The sequence below is a fragment of the Myxine glutinosa genome, chromosome 3 (genome assembly GCF_964187855.1).
Source record: "Myxine glutinosa chromosome 3, kmMyxGlut1.1, whole genome shotgun sequence".
Taxonomy (NCBI): Eukaryota; Metazoa; Chordata; class Myxini; order Myxiniformes; family Myxinidae; genus Myxine; species Myxine glutinosa.
In genome coordinates, this window is record NC_136263.1 from 23,639,767 (window position 1) to 23,654,522 (window position 14,756).

Genomic DNA, 14,756 nt, shown 5'->3' on the forward strand with positions numbered 1-14,756 from the left:
ACACAGACATCCACACACACGCACATCCATACACACACACAAACACACACACATCCCCCCCACCCCATCCATTTTTAAAAATATTTTCGTTTAATTAACGATATCTGCCACCCGTGGAAGAACGTCCTGCCGTGGCATGACGTCATCCGTGGCCCGTGCCGTATGTCAGCGTAGAACGAAGTATCCCGTCGATCGAACTTGGTCAAATTTTTCATGATTGTCACCAAATTTGTTGTGGTATTTTGTTAACTCATCCGAGGCAATACGACAATCGAAATCCGATTTGAAATCGGAGCCAAATTGACGCCGTAAGGTGTGCCTGCACGTGTGGATATTTTACCTGTGGAAGATTCACTTTGGAAATGCGACCCATTTAAAATGTTAGATTTTGGATAACTTCGTCATTGTAAATCGGATTTCCACAAAATAAAGGTCACCATTGCTTGCAGATACCTCTCTTTCTCCTTAAAATTGAAGACAGGATGAACTTCAGAGCGAGAAATAAGCCGAGGCGGCGGAGAGTTTTACAATGTTATTTTCCAATGTGAATGACAATATCGTGTAGTTTTACGAAAATTCATCAGAATTTGCCCAGATTTGTTGCATTCGAATGTTAACACCCTCTAGCGACTGTCAAATCCGAAGACAATTTAATTTCGAGCTACCCTTAGCTCGTGAGGTGGTTATGTCACATGGCCTGGTCAAAAAAAAGTGTTGTGGTTCTTCTTCTTCAGGCAATAACAACTTCTAGTTTCCAGACCGTACATCCAATCATCTTGAGATTTTGCACACCTGTTACTCTTCATGACTTCTACTAGAGTATGAAGTTTCACGTCGATCAATAAAGCGATTCAAGAGATATCCATAAAAAAGTTTAAAAACTTTAGTTAACGATATCTGCCAAATCACGTGACCTATCGCAAATTCTAAAATGTCATTTTAGTAGACTGACATGCTGAACAGATCTGTGAATTTTCTCCTCGATTGGATCAAAAATGAGGGAGGAGCTAGGTTTTAAAGGTTCATGCTTAAAAACGTCATAACTCTGAAACCACGTGTCGGATGACGTCGTGCTCGCTGACTTTTTTGTTCGTCATGAGTATGCGATGCCGCTTGCAAAGTTGGGCCTCGATCTGTTCAGCCTTTGCAGAGAAAAAGCGGTTTTCGTGTTTTCACGAAAAACAATATGGCTGCCGAACCACGTGACCTGCGACGTCATAATTACCATTAAAATATTCTACAGACCGAGTCCCTCCTATGGTGAAAATTTTATCTCAATCGGCCCTATTATTGCAGAGAAAATGTTTTTTAAAGGAAATTAAAACTTAAAATGGCAATAGCACTCACTGTGAGACGTGGCCTGGCAGGACAAAATGGTGTGTTTCTTCTTCTTTCAACAATAAAGACATAGCTTCGCGACCGTACATCCAATCATCTTGAAATTTTGCACACTTGTTACTCTTCATGACTTCTACTACAGTATGAAGTTTCACGTCGATCAATAAAGCGATTCAAGAGATATCCATTTTTTTTTAAAAAATCGTTTAATTAACGATATCTGCCAAACCACGTGACCTATCGCAAATTCTAAAATGACATTTTAGTAGACTGACATGCTGAACAGACCTGTGAAGTTTCTCCTCGATTGGATCAAAAATGAGGGAGGAGCTACGTTTTAAAAGTTCATGCTTTAAACCGTCATAACTCTGAAACCATGTGTCGGATGACGTCGCCCTCGCTGACTTTTTTGTTCGTCATGGGCATGCGATTCTGCGTGCAAAGATTGGCCTCGATCTGTTCAGCCGTTGCAGAGAAAAAGGGGTTTTCGTGTTTTCACGAAAAACAAGATGGCGGCCGAAGCACGTGACCTGCGACGTCATAATTACCATTAAAATATTCTACAGACCGAGTCCCTCCTATGGTGAAATTTTATCTCAATCGGCCCTATAATTGCAGAGAAAATGTTTTTTAAAGGAAATTAAAACTGAAAATGGCAAAAGCACTGGGAGATGTGGCCTGGCAGGACAAAATGGTGTGTTTGTTCCTCTTTCAACAATAAAGACTTTAGCTTCGCGACCGTACATCCAATCATCTTGAAATTTTGCACACTTGTTCCACCCGATGAGAGCTACATTGTATTAAAAATTCAAGTCGATCCATGCAGTGGTTCAAGAGTTACAAGCTTTTTAAAATTTAACTTCCATTATTTATTGCGGCCAAACCATGTGACTTAAAAAAACGTCTCAAGTAACGATTAAACATCCCCCCATGAGGAACACTTGTGTAAAGTTTCCACTCGATACCTCCACAAATTATGGAGGTGATTCCATTTCTAGTTTGAGATTTTAAAACGTCATAACTCTGAAACCACGTGTCGGATGACGTCGTGCTCGCTGACTTTTTTGTTTGTCATGGGTATCCGAATACGCATGCCAAGTTTGGGCTCGATCCGTTCAGCCGTTGCGGAGAAAAAGGGTTTTTTGTGTTTTTTCACGGAAAACAAGATGGCGGCCGAACCATGTGACGTATGACTTCGAAAATTTTCGCATTCTGAGTTTTTTTTAACTAAGCATCTGGGAGAAAAATCTCTTTTTGGGGGGAGAAAAACTGTGTTTGACGAATTCTAACCTCTTAACGTTAGCATTTTTGATATACTCAATACACATGTTTTTTGTTCCCATTGCAGAGTTCTTTAGAATGAGCCATTCCTCAAATTTTTCCATTGAGCTGTTTCGGAGATACAGAGGGGCAAAGTTGAAGGTGTTTTACAAGATGGCGCCCATACCACGTGACCTATGACGTCATCATTAGCATTTAAAAATTCTACGAGCCTAGCCGATCATTTGATGAAAATTTCCTGTCAATCCGTCCAGCGGTTGCTGAGAAACTTAATTATGAAGTTTTCGGAGGTGCAAAATAGGGTGGAAGATTAATAAGAAAAACTCTAGCAGTAATCTATCTATAATTCCAGTAATCTCTGTATGTGTTTGTTTGTTTGTTTGTCTGTGACCGCTGTTTCTCGACAACCACGGGTCCGATATACTTTAAACTTGCCAGGTATATTGCTGGGGACCCGAGGATGTGCCTTTTCAAGGTTTCATATTAATCGGACAAGTACTTACCGAGCTATGTCCAAAAAACGATTCAACCAATCAGAGAGCAGCGAGCTATCGCGTGTGCCGAACGTGGCGAACACACTCTGCCTCGGACGGCACATTTGAGAGCGTATTCATTTATTTCACGTTGGCAAACTATGTTGCCGCTATGTTGGCGTTAAACTATGTTTTAAAACTAATTAAAACCATTTCATGTAAATAGAGGGGGGGGGGGGGGATTGTCACTGTACTCGCAAGCCGTTCGCCGTTCGCTTTGGCGTTGCGAATGGACCAAAACATTTCATGGACCAAACCATTTCATGTAAAGCGTTCGCCGTTCGCTTTGGCGTTGCGAATGGACCAAAACATTTCATGAACCAAACCATTTCATGTAAATAGAGGGGGGGGGGATTGTCACCGTACTCGCACCCACGTACCCACGTACCCACGTACGGGCATTGCACCCACGTACGGGCATGCCCTAGTAATAGGTAATGGAGAGTAAACCTAATAATAATAATAAATAAATAAAAGGACGTTGGGTTTGCTCAAGCATATTCCCAGCCAGATTCCGGCTCATTCCTGTATCTGTACAGCCTTCTCGTCCCACATTGCTAGTTTGCTCACTACACACTAATCACCTGGTGTAGCAAGTCTAGTGCATTGCGGAAATAAAGTTTTTTTGTTTCTTTAAATCTCCGATTGGACACCCAAGACCTCAAGAGACTGCCCGAGGCAGCAGTGACAGACCCAAGGGTTCCACGTGGCTGTCTTCATGGGAATCATGACAATACGGTTAATGTTTATAAAAAGGTCCAATGTTTAGAATACAATTCATGTTTATAAATAACGTATTACTCCAAACATTGGCCATTGTGTGCCAGTACCCAGGATCGTTTATAATTGGTCGCCTCTTAATCTGCAGCATTACTCATCAAGTTCTCTCCACGTCATCTTTGTTGTTTCTGAGACCACGTGAGATCTTCATCGACATCAAACCACAAACAGATACATCATATCTACCAAAACACAAACTTAGCACAACAGCAAAATCTAACGTAATTATTTAATTAATCACGAAAGTCAAAGTTGAGAGACGTTTTTGCTCGGTCTCGCCACCATACACTTGTTGCTTATTTGTTAAAATTAATTTAGTTCATTCCACTTCTGATTATTGCATTGTCTCCAGAAAAGGCATTTTCAGGGTTAAACAAGAACGGCATGTGGTATAAAGTGCATGCCTCTGCCAGGTTGAACGGTTTACGTTTTGTATCCCAATGATAGGCCGGATCTGGATTCGGACCTGAACCGAAATCGAATCGGCTTGTTCTCGTCACACACCCAACCCGTCTACCAAGTTTCGCCCGAGTCCGTCAATAACTTTTTGAGATATCCTGCTCACAGACAGACAAACAGACAGGGGTGAAAACATCATCTCCCTCCATCTTCAGTGGCGGAGGTAACAACAAACCACTTGTTTTCCTGTCGCATGAGTCTTAAAGTGAAGGAAGAAATGCTAAAACCACATGATTGTGGGAAGAGGGGCGCGGTGGTGGTGGCGTGGGAGGGGGAAATATACCCAACCTACATTTTTCAGAATAAAAAACCAATTCTCGTCCAGAACCAGAATACACAACCAGAACCAGAAAAACCAGAATACACAATAATAACTGATAATAATCAATATATATTTCAGATCTACAATTTCTCAAATTTTCAATGATGATGATGGCTTACATATGCAATATGATAATATGATATATGATGATGTGATATATGATATGATGATGATACTGATGCTGATATGATGATGATGATGTGCTGATGATGATGATATGATGACATGATGATGATATGATGATGCTATTATGATGATGATGATATGATAATGATATGATGATGATGCCGATATGATGATGATATGCTGATATGATGATATGATATGATGGCTTACATATGCAATATGATGATATGATAGGATGATATTATATGATATGATGATATGATATATGATATGATGATGATATGATGATGCTGATGATATGATGATGATGATGCTATGATGATGATGATATGATGATGCTGCTGATATGATGATGATATGATGATGATGATATGCTGCTACTCTCATATGATGATATGATATGATGCTATGATATGATGCTATGATATGATGATGATATGATGATATGATATGATGGCTTGCATATGCAATATGATGATATGATATGATATGATCATATGATATATGATGATATCATATATGATATGATGATGATAATGATATGATATGCTATGATGATGTGATATGCTATGATGACATGATATGATGATATGATATGATGATATGATATGATGGCTTACATACGCAATAACTTTTTGAGATATCCTGCTCACAGACAGACAAACAGACAGGGGTGAAAACATCATATCCCTCCATCTTCAGTGGCGGAGGTAATAACAAACCACTTGTTTTCCTGTCGCATGAGTCTTAAAGTGAAGGAAGAAATGCGAAAACCACATGATTGTGGGAAGAGGGGCGCGGTGGTGGTGGCGTGGGAGGGGGAAATATACCCAACCTACATTTTTCAGAATACACAATAATAACTGATAATAATCAATATATATATATTTCAGATCTACAATTTCTCAAATTTTCAATGGAAGGCCCTTTGACCTCAACCCTAACATCTCGTCCATCTTGAATAACACAACTTTGGTGGGTTGGTGGGTTTAACCAATCCCAAATCGACGTTTTTAATTCCTGGAGGCAACAACATAAACCTTTTAAGATACTTTCTAAGGTTTACCCACCTGAAATTGGTAGGCTGATGAGATATGGCAAAGAATAGCTGAAATACACGATGCCAATAGCTGTCGGAGCGAGTGTAGGCCCGACAAGTTTGGAAGCGAGGACAGGTGGCCCAGGCTGCAATATACCTTCACAGTGACCCAGAAGCACAGCGCAAACCATTAGCAATGGGTATGTGGAAGCAGCAGGTATGAGAAGTATCGATATTCCATACATGACCATTACGGGCATGAAGGTGTGCATCTGGTAAAGCCGCAGAAACCTGCTAGAAAAGGACGCAAGGACAAGAAAGAAAGACATAAAGGAGAACGACACCTTACGAATGACGGTACATTCTTGAATAATATGCCAACAGGTGTGCACAGTGGAAGAGAGGTCAACATTATAGCAAGAACTATTCAATGCAGTTTCATAACAATTAACGTAACAACAATACCTACCTCTTATCCATTATCCAGCTGTAGAAGACATTTCCAATGATGGTCATGATCCCATAGATGGAAACCAGGAAAGCCGCTTGCCTTTTGGACACTCCACTGTCGTAAGCGTAGACAAACATGTACGCTATGGCCGGAGTGCTTCCGTATATTAGGAAGAAAAGCGCAAAGGCAAAGACGACGAACTCCAAATTGAAAAGCGGCGATTCGAGGTCCACCTGCTGTGGCAACGGCTTGCAAGAATTGTATTGCAGCACTTGTTCTTTCAATCGGTCGTTTGGTTCGAGTAGATTTCTGTCTTTCCGTTTTGCTGCCACTGCAGGTGGTGGGCGGAAGAGGAAAGCGCACAGCAAGGTGTGCGTGACCAAGCCTCCCAGGATGAGCAGGGCTCCACGCCAGCCGAAGGCCTCGATGAGGAACTGTGCGAGAGACCCGAGTACAAACGTTCCGACGCCTATTCCCAGGGTGGCCAGGCCCGTCGCGAACGAGCGGCGATGTGGAAAGTAGCAGCCAACGAGAGCCACGCACGTCGGAAAACAAAATGCGGAACCCAACCCTGCAGCATTCAAAAAAGAAACAAACACATGCTCAATGGCGTCAAACATTCCAATTGAATTATAGTCACTTTTGCTTCATCAATTTGAATAAGAGCAACAATGAGAGAAAGAACAAAGGGATTCTTAACACCAAGGTTATTATTACGCTCGCCAGAGGAGAGGATATTGCATTTGAGTTAGTTTGTTTGTTTGTTTGTTTGTCCGCACAGAATAAATATGATTTTCTCTGCAACCGTTGGTCCGATTGACAGGAAGATGTCATCACCATCGGTCAAAAGTTTTAGAACACCTCAATTTTTCCAGTTTTTATTGAAATTTACGCAGTTTAATGTCTCAATGTGCTCTGAAATTAACCATAGAACAAATAAACAATTGGAGATAAAAAAGAAATCATGGAATCATTTTGTTTAACAAAGTTTAATTTAAATTTTTGACTCGGCAAAGTAGCCACCTTTTGCAGATATAACCGCCGAACACACTTGTGGCATTCTTTCTACAATGGAAATCAAATATTGTTCGGGAAGTTCTTCCCAACACTGCTGCAGGAGTTCCCACAAATGTGTTGTACTTGTAGGTTGCTTTGCTTTCACCCTTCTGTCCAGTTCATCCCAAACCAGCTCGATGGGGTTTAAGTCTGGAGACTGTGCTGGCCATTCCATGATTTGAAGCCTACTTGGCTCGTCTTGTTCTTTTACTCGAAGGTAGTTTTGACATAGCCTGGAGGTGTGTTAGGGTCATTATCTTGCTGTAGGATGAACCCCTGACCAACTAGGCGTATACCAGAGGGTATTGCATGGTGCTGCAAAATGCTGTGGTAGCCCTTTTGGTTCAGGGTGCCAGTCACTCTGTGCAAGTCGCCGACTCTGGATCCAGCAAAAGAGCCCCAGACCATCACGCTTCCTCCTCCATGCTTGACAGTTGCTGTCACACACTGAGGAACCATGCTTTCGCCTACTCGACGGCGTACAAAAACCCTGCGTGATGAACCAAAGATTTCAAATTTTGATTCATCGGTCCAGAAGACCTTCTTCCAGTCTTCAGTAGTCCACTGGCGGTGCTTCATGGCCCAGGAAAGCCTCTTTTTCTTATTTTGCCATCTTAGCAATGGCTTTCTTACTGCCACTCGACCTGTCAAACGTGCAGCTCGAAGTCTTCTCTTCACAGTTGAAACTGAGACTTGCTTACTTCGACCAGTGTTAAGCTGTGCTTGAAGCTGTTGTCCTGTGAGCCGCCTATCACGCAAGCTGTTGACTCTCAGAAACTTGTCTTCTGATTCTGTTGTGGCTTTGCGTCTGCCAGACCTCTTCCTGTCAGAGTTTCCTCCAGTTTCCAACACACTACTTCCTGCATTGCAATATTGTCCAAATAATGCTTCAGAGGGTGTAATAACAGTCTGTTCCAATACTGCTTTTATACAGACAGGGGGTTTGTAATGAAGTAATCAGCAGAGGTTGAGACACCTGTAGGAATTGTTTGCATCAACTTTCAAGGCTTAATTTACTTACATTGTTGCAGAACAGCTATAAGTTGTTCACCCATTACTTGTTCCCTGAAGAAGGCCTATTTTTTACTCTACAACTGTGCAATTTACATTAGTTTCCCGTTTTTGCTAACCTAAACTTTTTTTAAAACCTCGAGCAGTTTACTGCTTACCTTTGTACCATTTCAGGTTATTCACTGGACATTAAACTGCGTAAATTTCAATAAAAACTGGAAAAATTGAGGTGTTCTAAAACTTTTGACCGGTAGTGTAGGTGCAACTCCACCTGTATAATTTTTGTATGATAATTATGACGTCATAGGTCACATGGTTCGGCCGCCATCTTGGAAAAATCGAAAAAATTTGCACCTCCATATCTCGGAAAGCGCTGAATAGAGAAAATTGAGACATGGCTCATTGTAAAGAACTCTCCATGGGGAATAAAATATGTTAATGATGATGTCAGTGGTGCCTCCATTATGACATCATAATTCGACAAGTACAAAACTTCATCCGATCAAGACGAAATTTCTTGAGCATAATCTAGGAATAAATTCATTGAGAAAACAAATAACGATGACGTCATCGGTCACGTGGTTCGGCCGCCATATTTGTTTTAACACAAAAGACTTAAAAACCACTGAAAATACATCTTGGCGAGGGTCTGCAATCTCTGATTGCTCTTTCTTGTTATTCATGTATTAACAAGGCAGTGACTAATGAAGTGTTTTGAAGCTTTTGTCTCCCTTCCCCCAATGTTTTGGTCTCATCCCATCTCCAATCCCCTTTTCATGTATTCTGGAACATTCCCCACTGTAATCTGTCTTTGTGTGTAAACTTGTCACATGGCATCCATCAGCATCAGCATCACCGAGGGTCACGTGGCTGGCATGGGGGCTGAACACATGAGAACACGAGGCGACAAAAGGATGGGGAGCACTCCTTCCCCCCACGCCCTCTACCCCCAGCAACCCCCTCTCTCTCTCTCCCCAATAACTTGCATGAACACAGCCATGCTTTCTTCACTTCGGGTTAAATGAAACAACATTGTTGTAATTTCATTCTTGAAACCAAGAGAGCACTTAGATAGAGCTTCCAACTGCGGAATGTCTTCAGGGTATGGAGATTACTTTAGATCAGATCGAGAGTGACCGATCTATATTGAAGTGGATATATCCACACACCACACACACCACACACAAATACGTGAGTTTGGAAAAGAGAGCTATATGATGTGTAGTGAATGGTGAACGCGTGGAAGATTGTGGTTGAGCGATGAAGCCCGATTGTGCGCAAAATGTGTTTGCAGAGCACAAACAAAGTGATAAACAATTAATGATAACTCAATTTATAATACTAGCAACGGTACCCGCCCTACAGGCAGAGCTTCAATTGGGAGGCCCAAATGAAAAGGCAAAATATCAGAAATTGAAGGCTTTTTTATTTTAAACGATTTATATAAACCTCCGTTAAATCATATCACACGCAAATCATCAAAATCTAAACAGTATTTGTAGAATTTCATTAAAAGCCACATCACTGTTCATATCGGTAAATATTATTCCATCGTGTTTGGAAAAACTGGAAAATTGGAAAAATCGGAAAAACAATATAGCCTATTTTACTCCAGGGGGTCCCAGGATTACCCACCGAAAATTTCATTGCGATCGGTTCAGCCGTTTTTGCGGTACTTGGGAACAGTCGGCCAGACAGACAGACAGACGGACAGAGATTTGGTGAATTATAGTAATATTAAGATGCTATATTGTAGGCAGTTTAATCAGATACTTTAATATTTATATTTACATAATTTTACCACTTAAAGTGACTTCTTTGGCTCCAATGTTGCTGGAAAACATTACATTAATAAATTATATTTAACTAAAATAATAAATCCACGAACCCAAATGCTAATCCCAATCTAACCCTATCAATGGCCACATTTTATGATACTTTCCCAATTATCAGTAATGACGTAACTTTTCATTGAGCAATAAAATCAAAATCAGTAAAATTAATTGAAATGCCTATTTATCCTCCATCACTGCACTCTTTTAGGATTGGCTTCAATTTATATCCTCCATCAGTGACCTTCCATCAATATCTTCAATCACCATCTTCAATATCTATCATCCATCACCATCAGTGATCTTTCATCACCATCAGTGTCCGAAAAACTGAGGATAATCCCGTCGGAGAGTGGATGTGCCCGCTGCTACTATTAATTATTATTACTAATAATTATTATAATAAACTGCTAAAAAGCTAAATGTACAATACCTTCTTTTTTTTCAAATTTTATTTGTGCCGACACCCCCAATATATTGTGGCAGACATATTATTTCTGCGAGAGATTTTCCCTTTTTGCAAAAAATATGCTTTTGATGTTCAATCATACAAACCGAATAGTAAACCTACAATTATAAAATAATAAATAAAAAAACACAACCAAAAACTAGATAAAAATACACAAACATATAAGAAAAAAGGTAAAAATAAAACAAATAAATATTGCCTACATTTTTTTTCTTTTCTTTTTTTTTAATACTACGTAGATCGAGGCTCGTGTAAGGGCTAACATTAATCACAAAAAACAAACGGACAAATAAAACATATAATAAAGGGAGCGGGAGACAAGATGGGGAGAGAGAGGGAAGAACACAAGTACAACAGTAGAGGACAGGGACATCGGGATATCTGTGGGAGGGAGAGGGTTTGGGAGAGGAGGTGTGGGAAGGGGGTGGGAGAGGTATAAAACACATGGACACTGCAAGGACTTCCAGAAAAGTATTCTGCATTTCGAAAAAGTGGATCTGGGGTGAAATTAACTGGGGTAGAAAAGATCAAGGTTTTGGATGGGGGAAGATAAGAGATGGTGGTGAACAGCTGTTTTAAAGACCTGGAGGGAGGAGTGGGATTGAAGAGACTGAGGGAGTTTGTTCCAGAGGCGGGGAAAAAGAGGAATGAAAGAGTGAAGGTGGGCAGAGAGTCTTGATTTTCGCAGTTTCACCAGAAGAGGGTTGCAGGCAGATCTTGTGCGACCTGTAGGAATATTTGGGGGACAGAGCACAGACAGAGCACAGACAGAAGACAGAAAGTCCATAAACCTGCCTGCGGTGAGTAAGTGAAAGTCCCTCATAGTTAGCTTCATCGCGGGAGATTCCAATGATTCTGAAAGCTTTGGTTTCAACAGCGTGAAGACGAGCTAGGTGTGAGGCAGGAGCACCAGCCCAGAGGGAAGAACAGTATTCCATTGAGCTGCGGATGAAAGCCTTGTATGTGGTGAGGAGCTCAGGTGTGCCAAGGAAGGACTACGCACGAGGGTGGATGCCCAGTCGGCGACTGGCTTTTGAGGCCAGCTTGGAAATGTGGTTTTCCCAGGAAAGATCATGGCAGATAGTGAGACCCAAAAGCTTGAGTGACAGAACTTCTTGGAGAGGATTGTTGAGAAAGTAGATGGGAGGGTTGTCCAGTCGGGCTTTTCGGAAAGACATAGTAAGAGTGTGAGATTTGTCAGTATTGAAAGAAATGTTCCACTTGTTTGACCAGTCTGTGATTTTGTCCAGGTCTTCAGAGAGTGAGGAGGCTGTGGACTGCCGATCTGAGGGATGAGGTATGGAGCGGCAGAGAGTGGAGTCATCAGCAAAGTGATAGAGAGGGTTTTCCAGAGAGTCGGAGAGATCATTGATGACGACCATAAAAAGCACAGGGCCCAGAACACTGCTATGGGGAACTCCAGCCTGAACAGGAAGGGGAGATGAGAGAAACCCATTCAGGGCCACACGTTGACTACAACCAGAGAGGAAATCCGCCAGCCATGTGTGGAGATTTCCATGAATACCATAAGAGGAGAGTTTGGTGAGCAGAGCGGGGTGCCAGACCGTATGGAGGGCACGTGATATGTCAGGGGAGACAGCTCTGATTTCCTGTTTGGCATTGAGGACTTCCATCCATTGTTAAGACAGCAGAAGCAGCATTTCCAGAGTAGAATGACCTGGTCTGAATCCAAATTGATGATCAGAGATCAAGCCATTGGAGAAGCGGCAGGATTTGATGTCAGAAGCAATGATAGATTCCATGACTTTGCTGATAATTGGGAGCAGGCTGATTGGTACGTAGTTGCAAGGATCTGTTTTTTGCACCTTTTTGTGTAAAGCGGTAATGTTGGCTGATTTCCAATCTGATGGCAGATGATCCTGAGCAAAAGAGAGGGTGAAAAGAACAGAGAGACGGTGAGATAGAGCAGCAGAGCAGGATTTTAGGACCCGTGGGCTGATGCTGTCTGGTCCAGTTGCAGAAACAGAGTCGAGGTTTGACAGAAACTTCTCCACCTTGTCAGGAGAGAAGGACACAGAGTCCAGGAGCAGCTTGGTTCGACTGGGTAAGTCGTGTACAGAGAGAGATGGGTTTGGGACACAAGATTTTGAGACAAACACAGAGTTGAGGCATTCAGCTTTTTCACGTGCGGAGTCAGCTGTGTAGCCATTTGAGGTAAGGGAGGGGATGGAGGGGGAACAAACACCAGAAACGGATTTGACCAGATGCCACCAGGATTTGGAGGAAGGAGACAGGTTTGAGAGTTCAGTCTTGAGATTTGAGCGATATTGTTTTCTGGCTCTCCTGAGGATAGACACACTTGTTCTGGGCTTTATGAAAGGAAATTAGATTGCCTTCCATTGGATTAACCTTCCAGGAGGCGAAAGCAAGTTGTTTCAGGGCAACTGCCCCACCACAAGATTCAGTGTACCATGGACGGGAGGAAGGGTATGACAACTGAAGACGAGATGGGATAAATCTGTGCATGAGAGCGAGCAGTTTACTTTGGAAGAATCCCCAGGATGAGTTGATGTCAGAGGCAGTGGGGATGGGAGACCAGTCCAGATGATTGATGGCTGCTTGAAGACCATGCCAGTCAGCCTGAGTGAAATGCCAGACTCGTCGATGCTGATGAGGCTCTCTGAGAATGGCCAGAGAAATGCCCCCTTTAACAAGCAAATGATTGGAAGAACCGATTGGAGTAGAAGAACAGCAGCATACATTTGCAGGGAAGATAGTCATCCCCAAGTCTAGAAGAGAAGATGCTCCGTTGACTGAGATCCGGGTTGGGAAATTGACAAATTGTGTCAGTCCCAGTTGGTCGCAGAAGTCCTTTGCTGAAGTGTCATGGCTGGTGTGGGAGGTACCCACACCCAGCCAGCTGGCATGATGACAGTTTAAATCACCACATATGAGGAAGCGAGAGTTGGGATGAGTAGATAGAAGTTGGTCCATATTATCAGACAGCGAGATGTAGATGGAGTCATCACTGTTTGGTGGACGGTACAACACACATATGAACAAAAGGTGGGAGCGGAGGGGAAGCCGTAGCCAGAGGTACTACTGGGGGTGATGAGGAGAGAGGGCAGTGCAGGGCGAGTGAGAGAGTTTTTGATAAAGATAGCAACCCCACCTCCAGGACGAGGCTCAGGTCTATCATTCCGGAGGGGGGAGTTGAGATTTATTTTCTCTCCTTTGAGATTTATTGCATCTAAAGTCCATTTACAAATATGAAGTAAAATGTAATTTCACGAAGATTTGTTGTAATTTGAGAGACACAATAAAACAGATATTATTGTTTTAAATGGAAGCTGCGGAAAATCCGTTGGATGATGACAACACCACCAACGATTGAAGACTTACCAGAGAGAACTCCCAGACAAATGTACAACTGTACAATACTTGTGCAGAATGAACCAAGAACATATCCACTGGTACAAAGAATTCCTCCGAACATGACAGTCGCCTTGTAGCTGAACCGTGAAACAAGGAATGTGCCCAGAGGAGCTGAAAATCAGACAGCAAACAACCAGGAGTTCAATCTCACAGCAATTCAAGTTATTAGCCACACGTGCGAAGCGAAAAGTGCGGTTAAGAAATTGGTTCACTTTGTCTGTCTACAAATTTCAGTTTATGATCAAGGAACAACTTAATTTCAATTGATTGTTATATTTTAACACGAATCAGATCATGAATCGGAAAACAAACCTGTAGTTTAGCAGTACTTTGGCTATGAATTTGTCGGGATGGCACATGCGGAGGCAGGATTGACATAATTTATTAATCTGTCTGCCTGTCTGGCAGTGAAACAAAATGGAAAATCATTCCAAACAAGAAACTTACATTTTTTAAGGACGTTATAAGTGACACAAGCTGATGGTAATCTGGCCCTCGGGGGGGGGGGGGGAGTGGGAGGGCGGGGAAGAGTCTTTGGGCCCCCGAGATAACATTTTTGAACGAGACTTAGTGGAAAGAAAAGTTTAACAAAACAAAACAACCCAAAACAACCAAAATATAATCCTAATCGGCTTGTTCTTGTCGCTTAACCCACTCATCCAC

At 42.1% G+C, this 14,756-nt stretch overlaps 1 protein-coding gene across 5 annotated transcripts in view; it reads right to left on the bottom strand.

Moving 5' to 3' along the window:
* The window catches only part of LOC137423746 (monocarboxylate transporter 12), a 33,849-nt gene that overhangs the window by 10,733 nt on the left and 8,360 nt on the right, over window positions 1–14,756 (bottom strand). For 4 of the 5 annotated variants that reach the window (XM_078773772.1, XM_068111216.2, XM_078773770.1 and 1 more), the window contains 3 exons: window positions 14,061–14,204; window positions 6,348–6,900; window positions 5,910–6,172 (listed from right to left, as the gene is read on the bottom strand). In XM_078773772.1, coding sequence (XP_078629898.1) covers window positions 5,910–6,172; window positions 6,348–6,900; window positions 14,061–14,204 — 960 coding nt within the window. The remainder of the gene's footprint in view (window positions 1–5,909; window positions 6,173–6,347; window positions 6,901–14,060; window positions 14,205–14,756) is intronic. The other variant, XM_078773771.1, reaches the window with a different exon arrangement.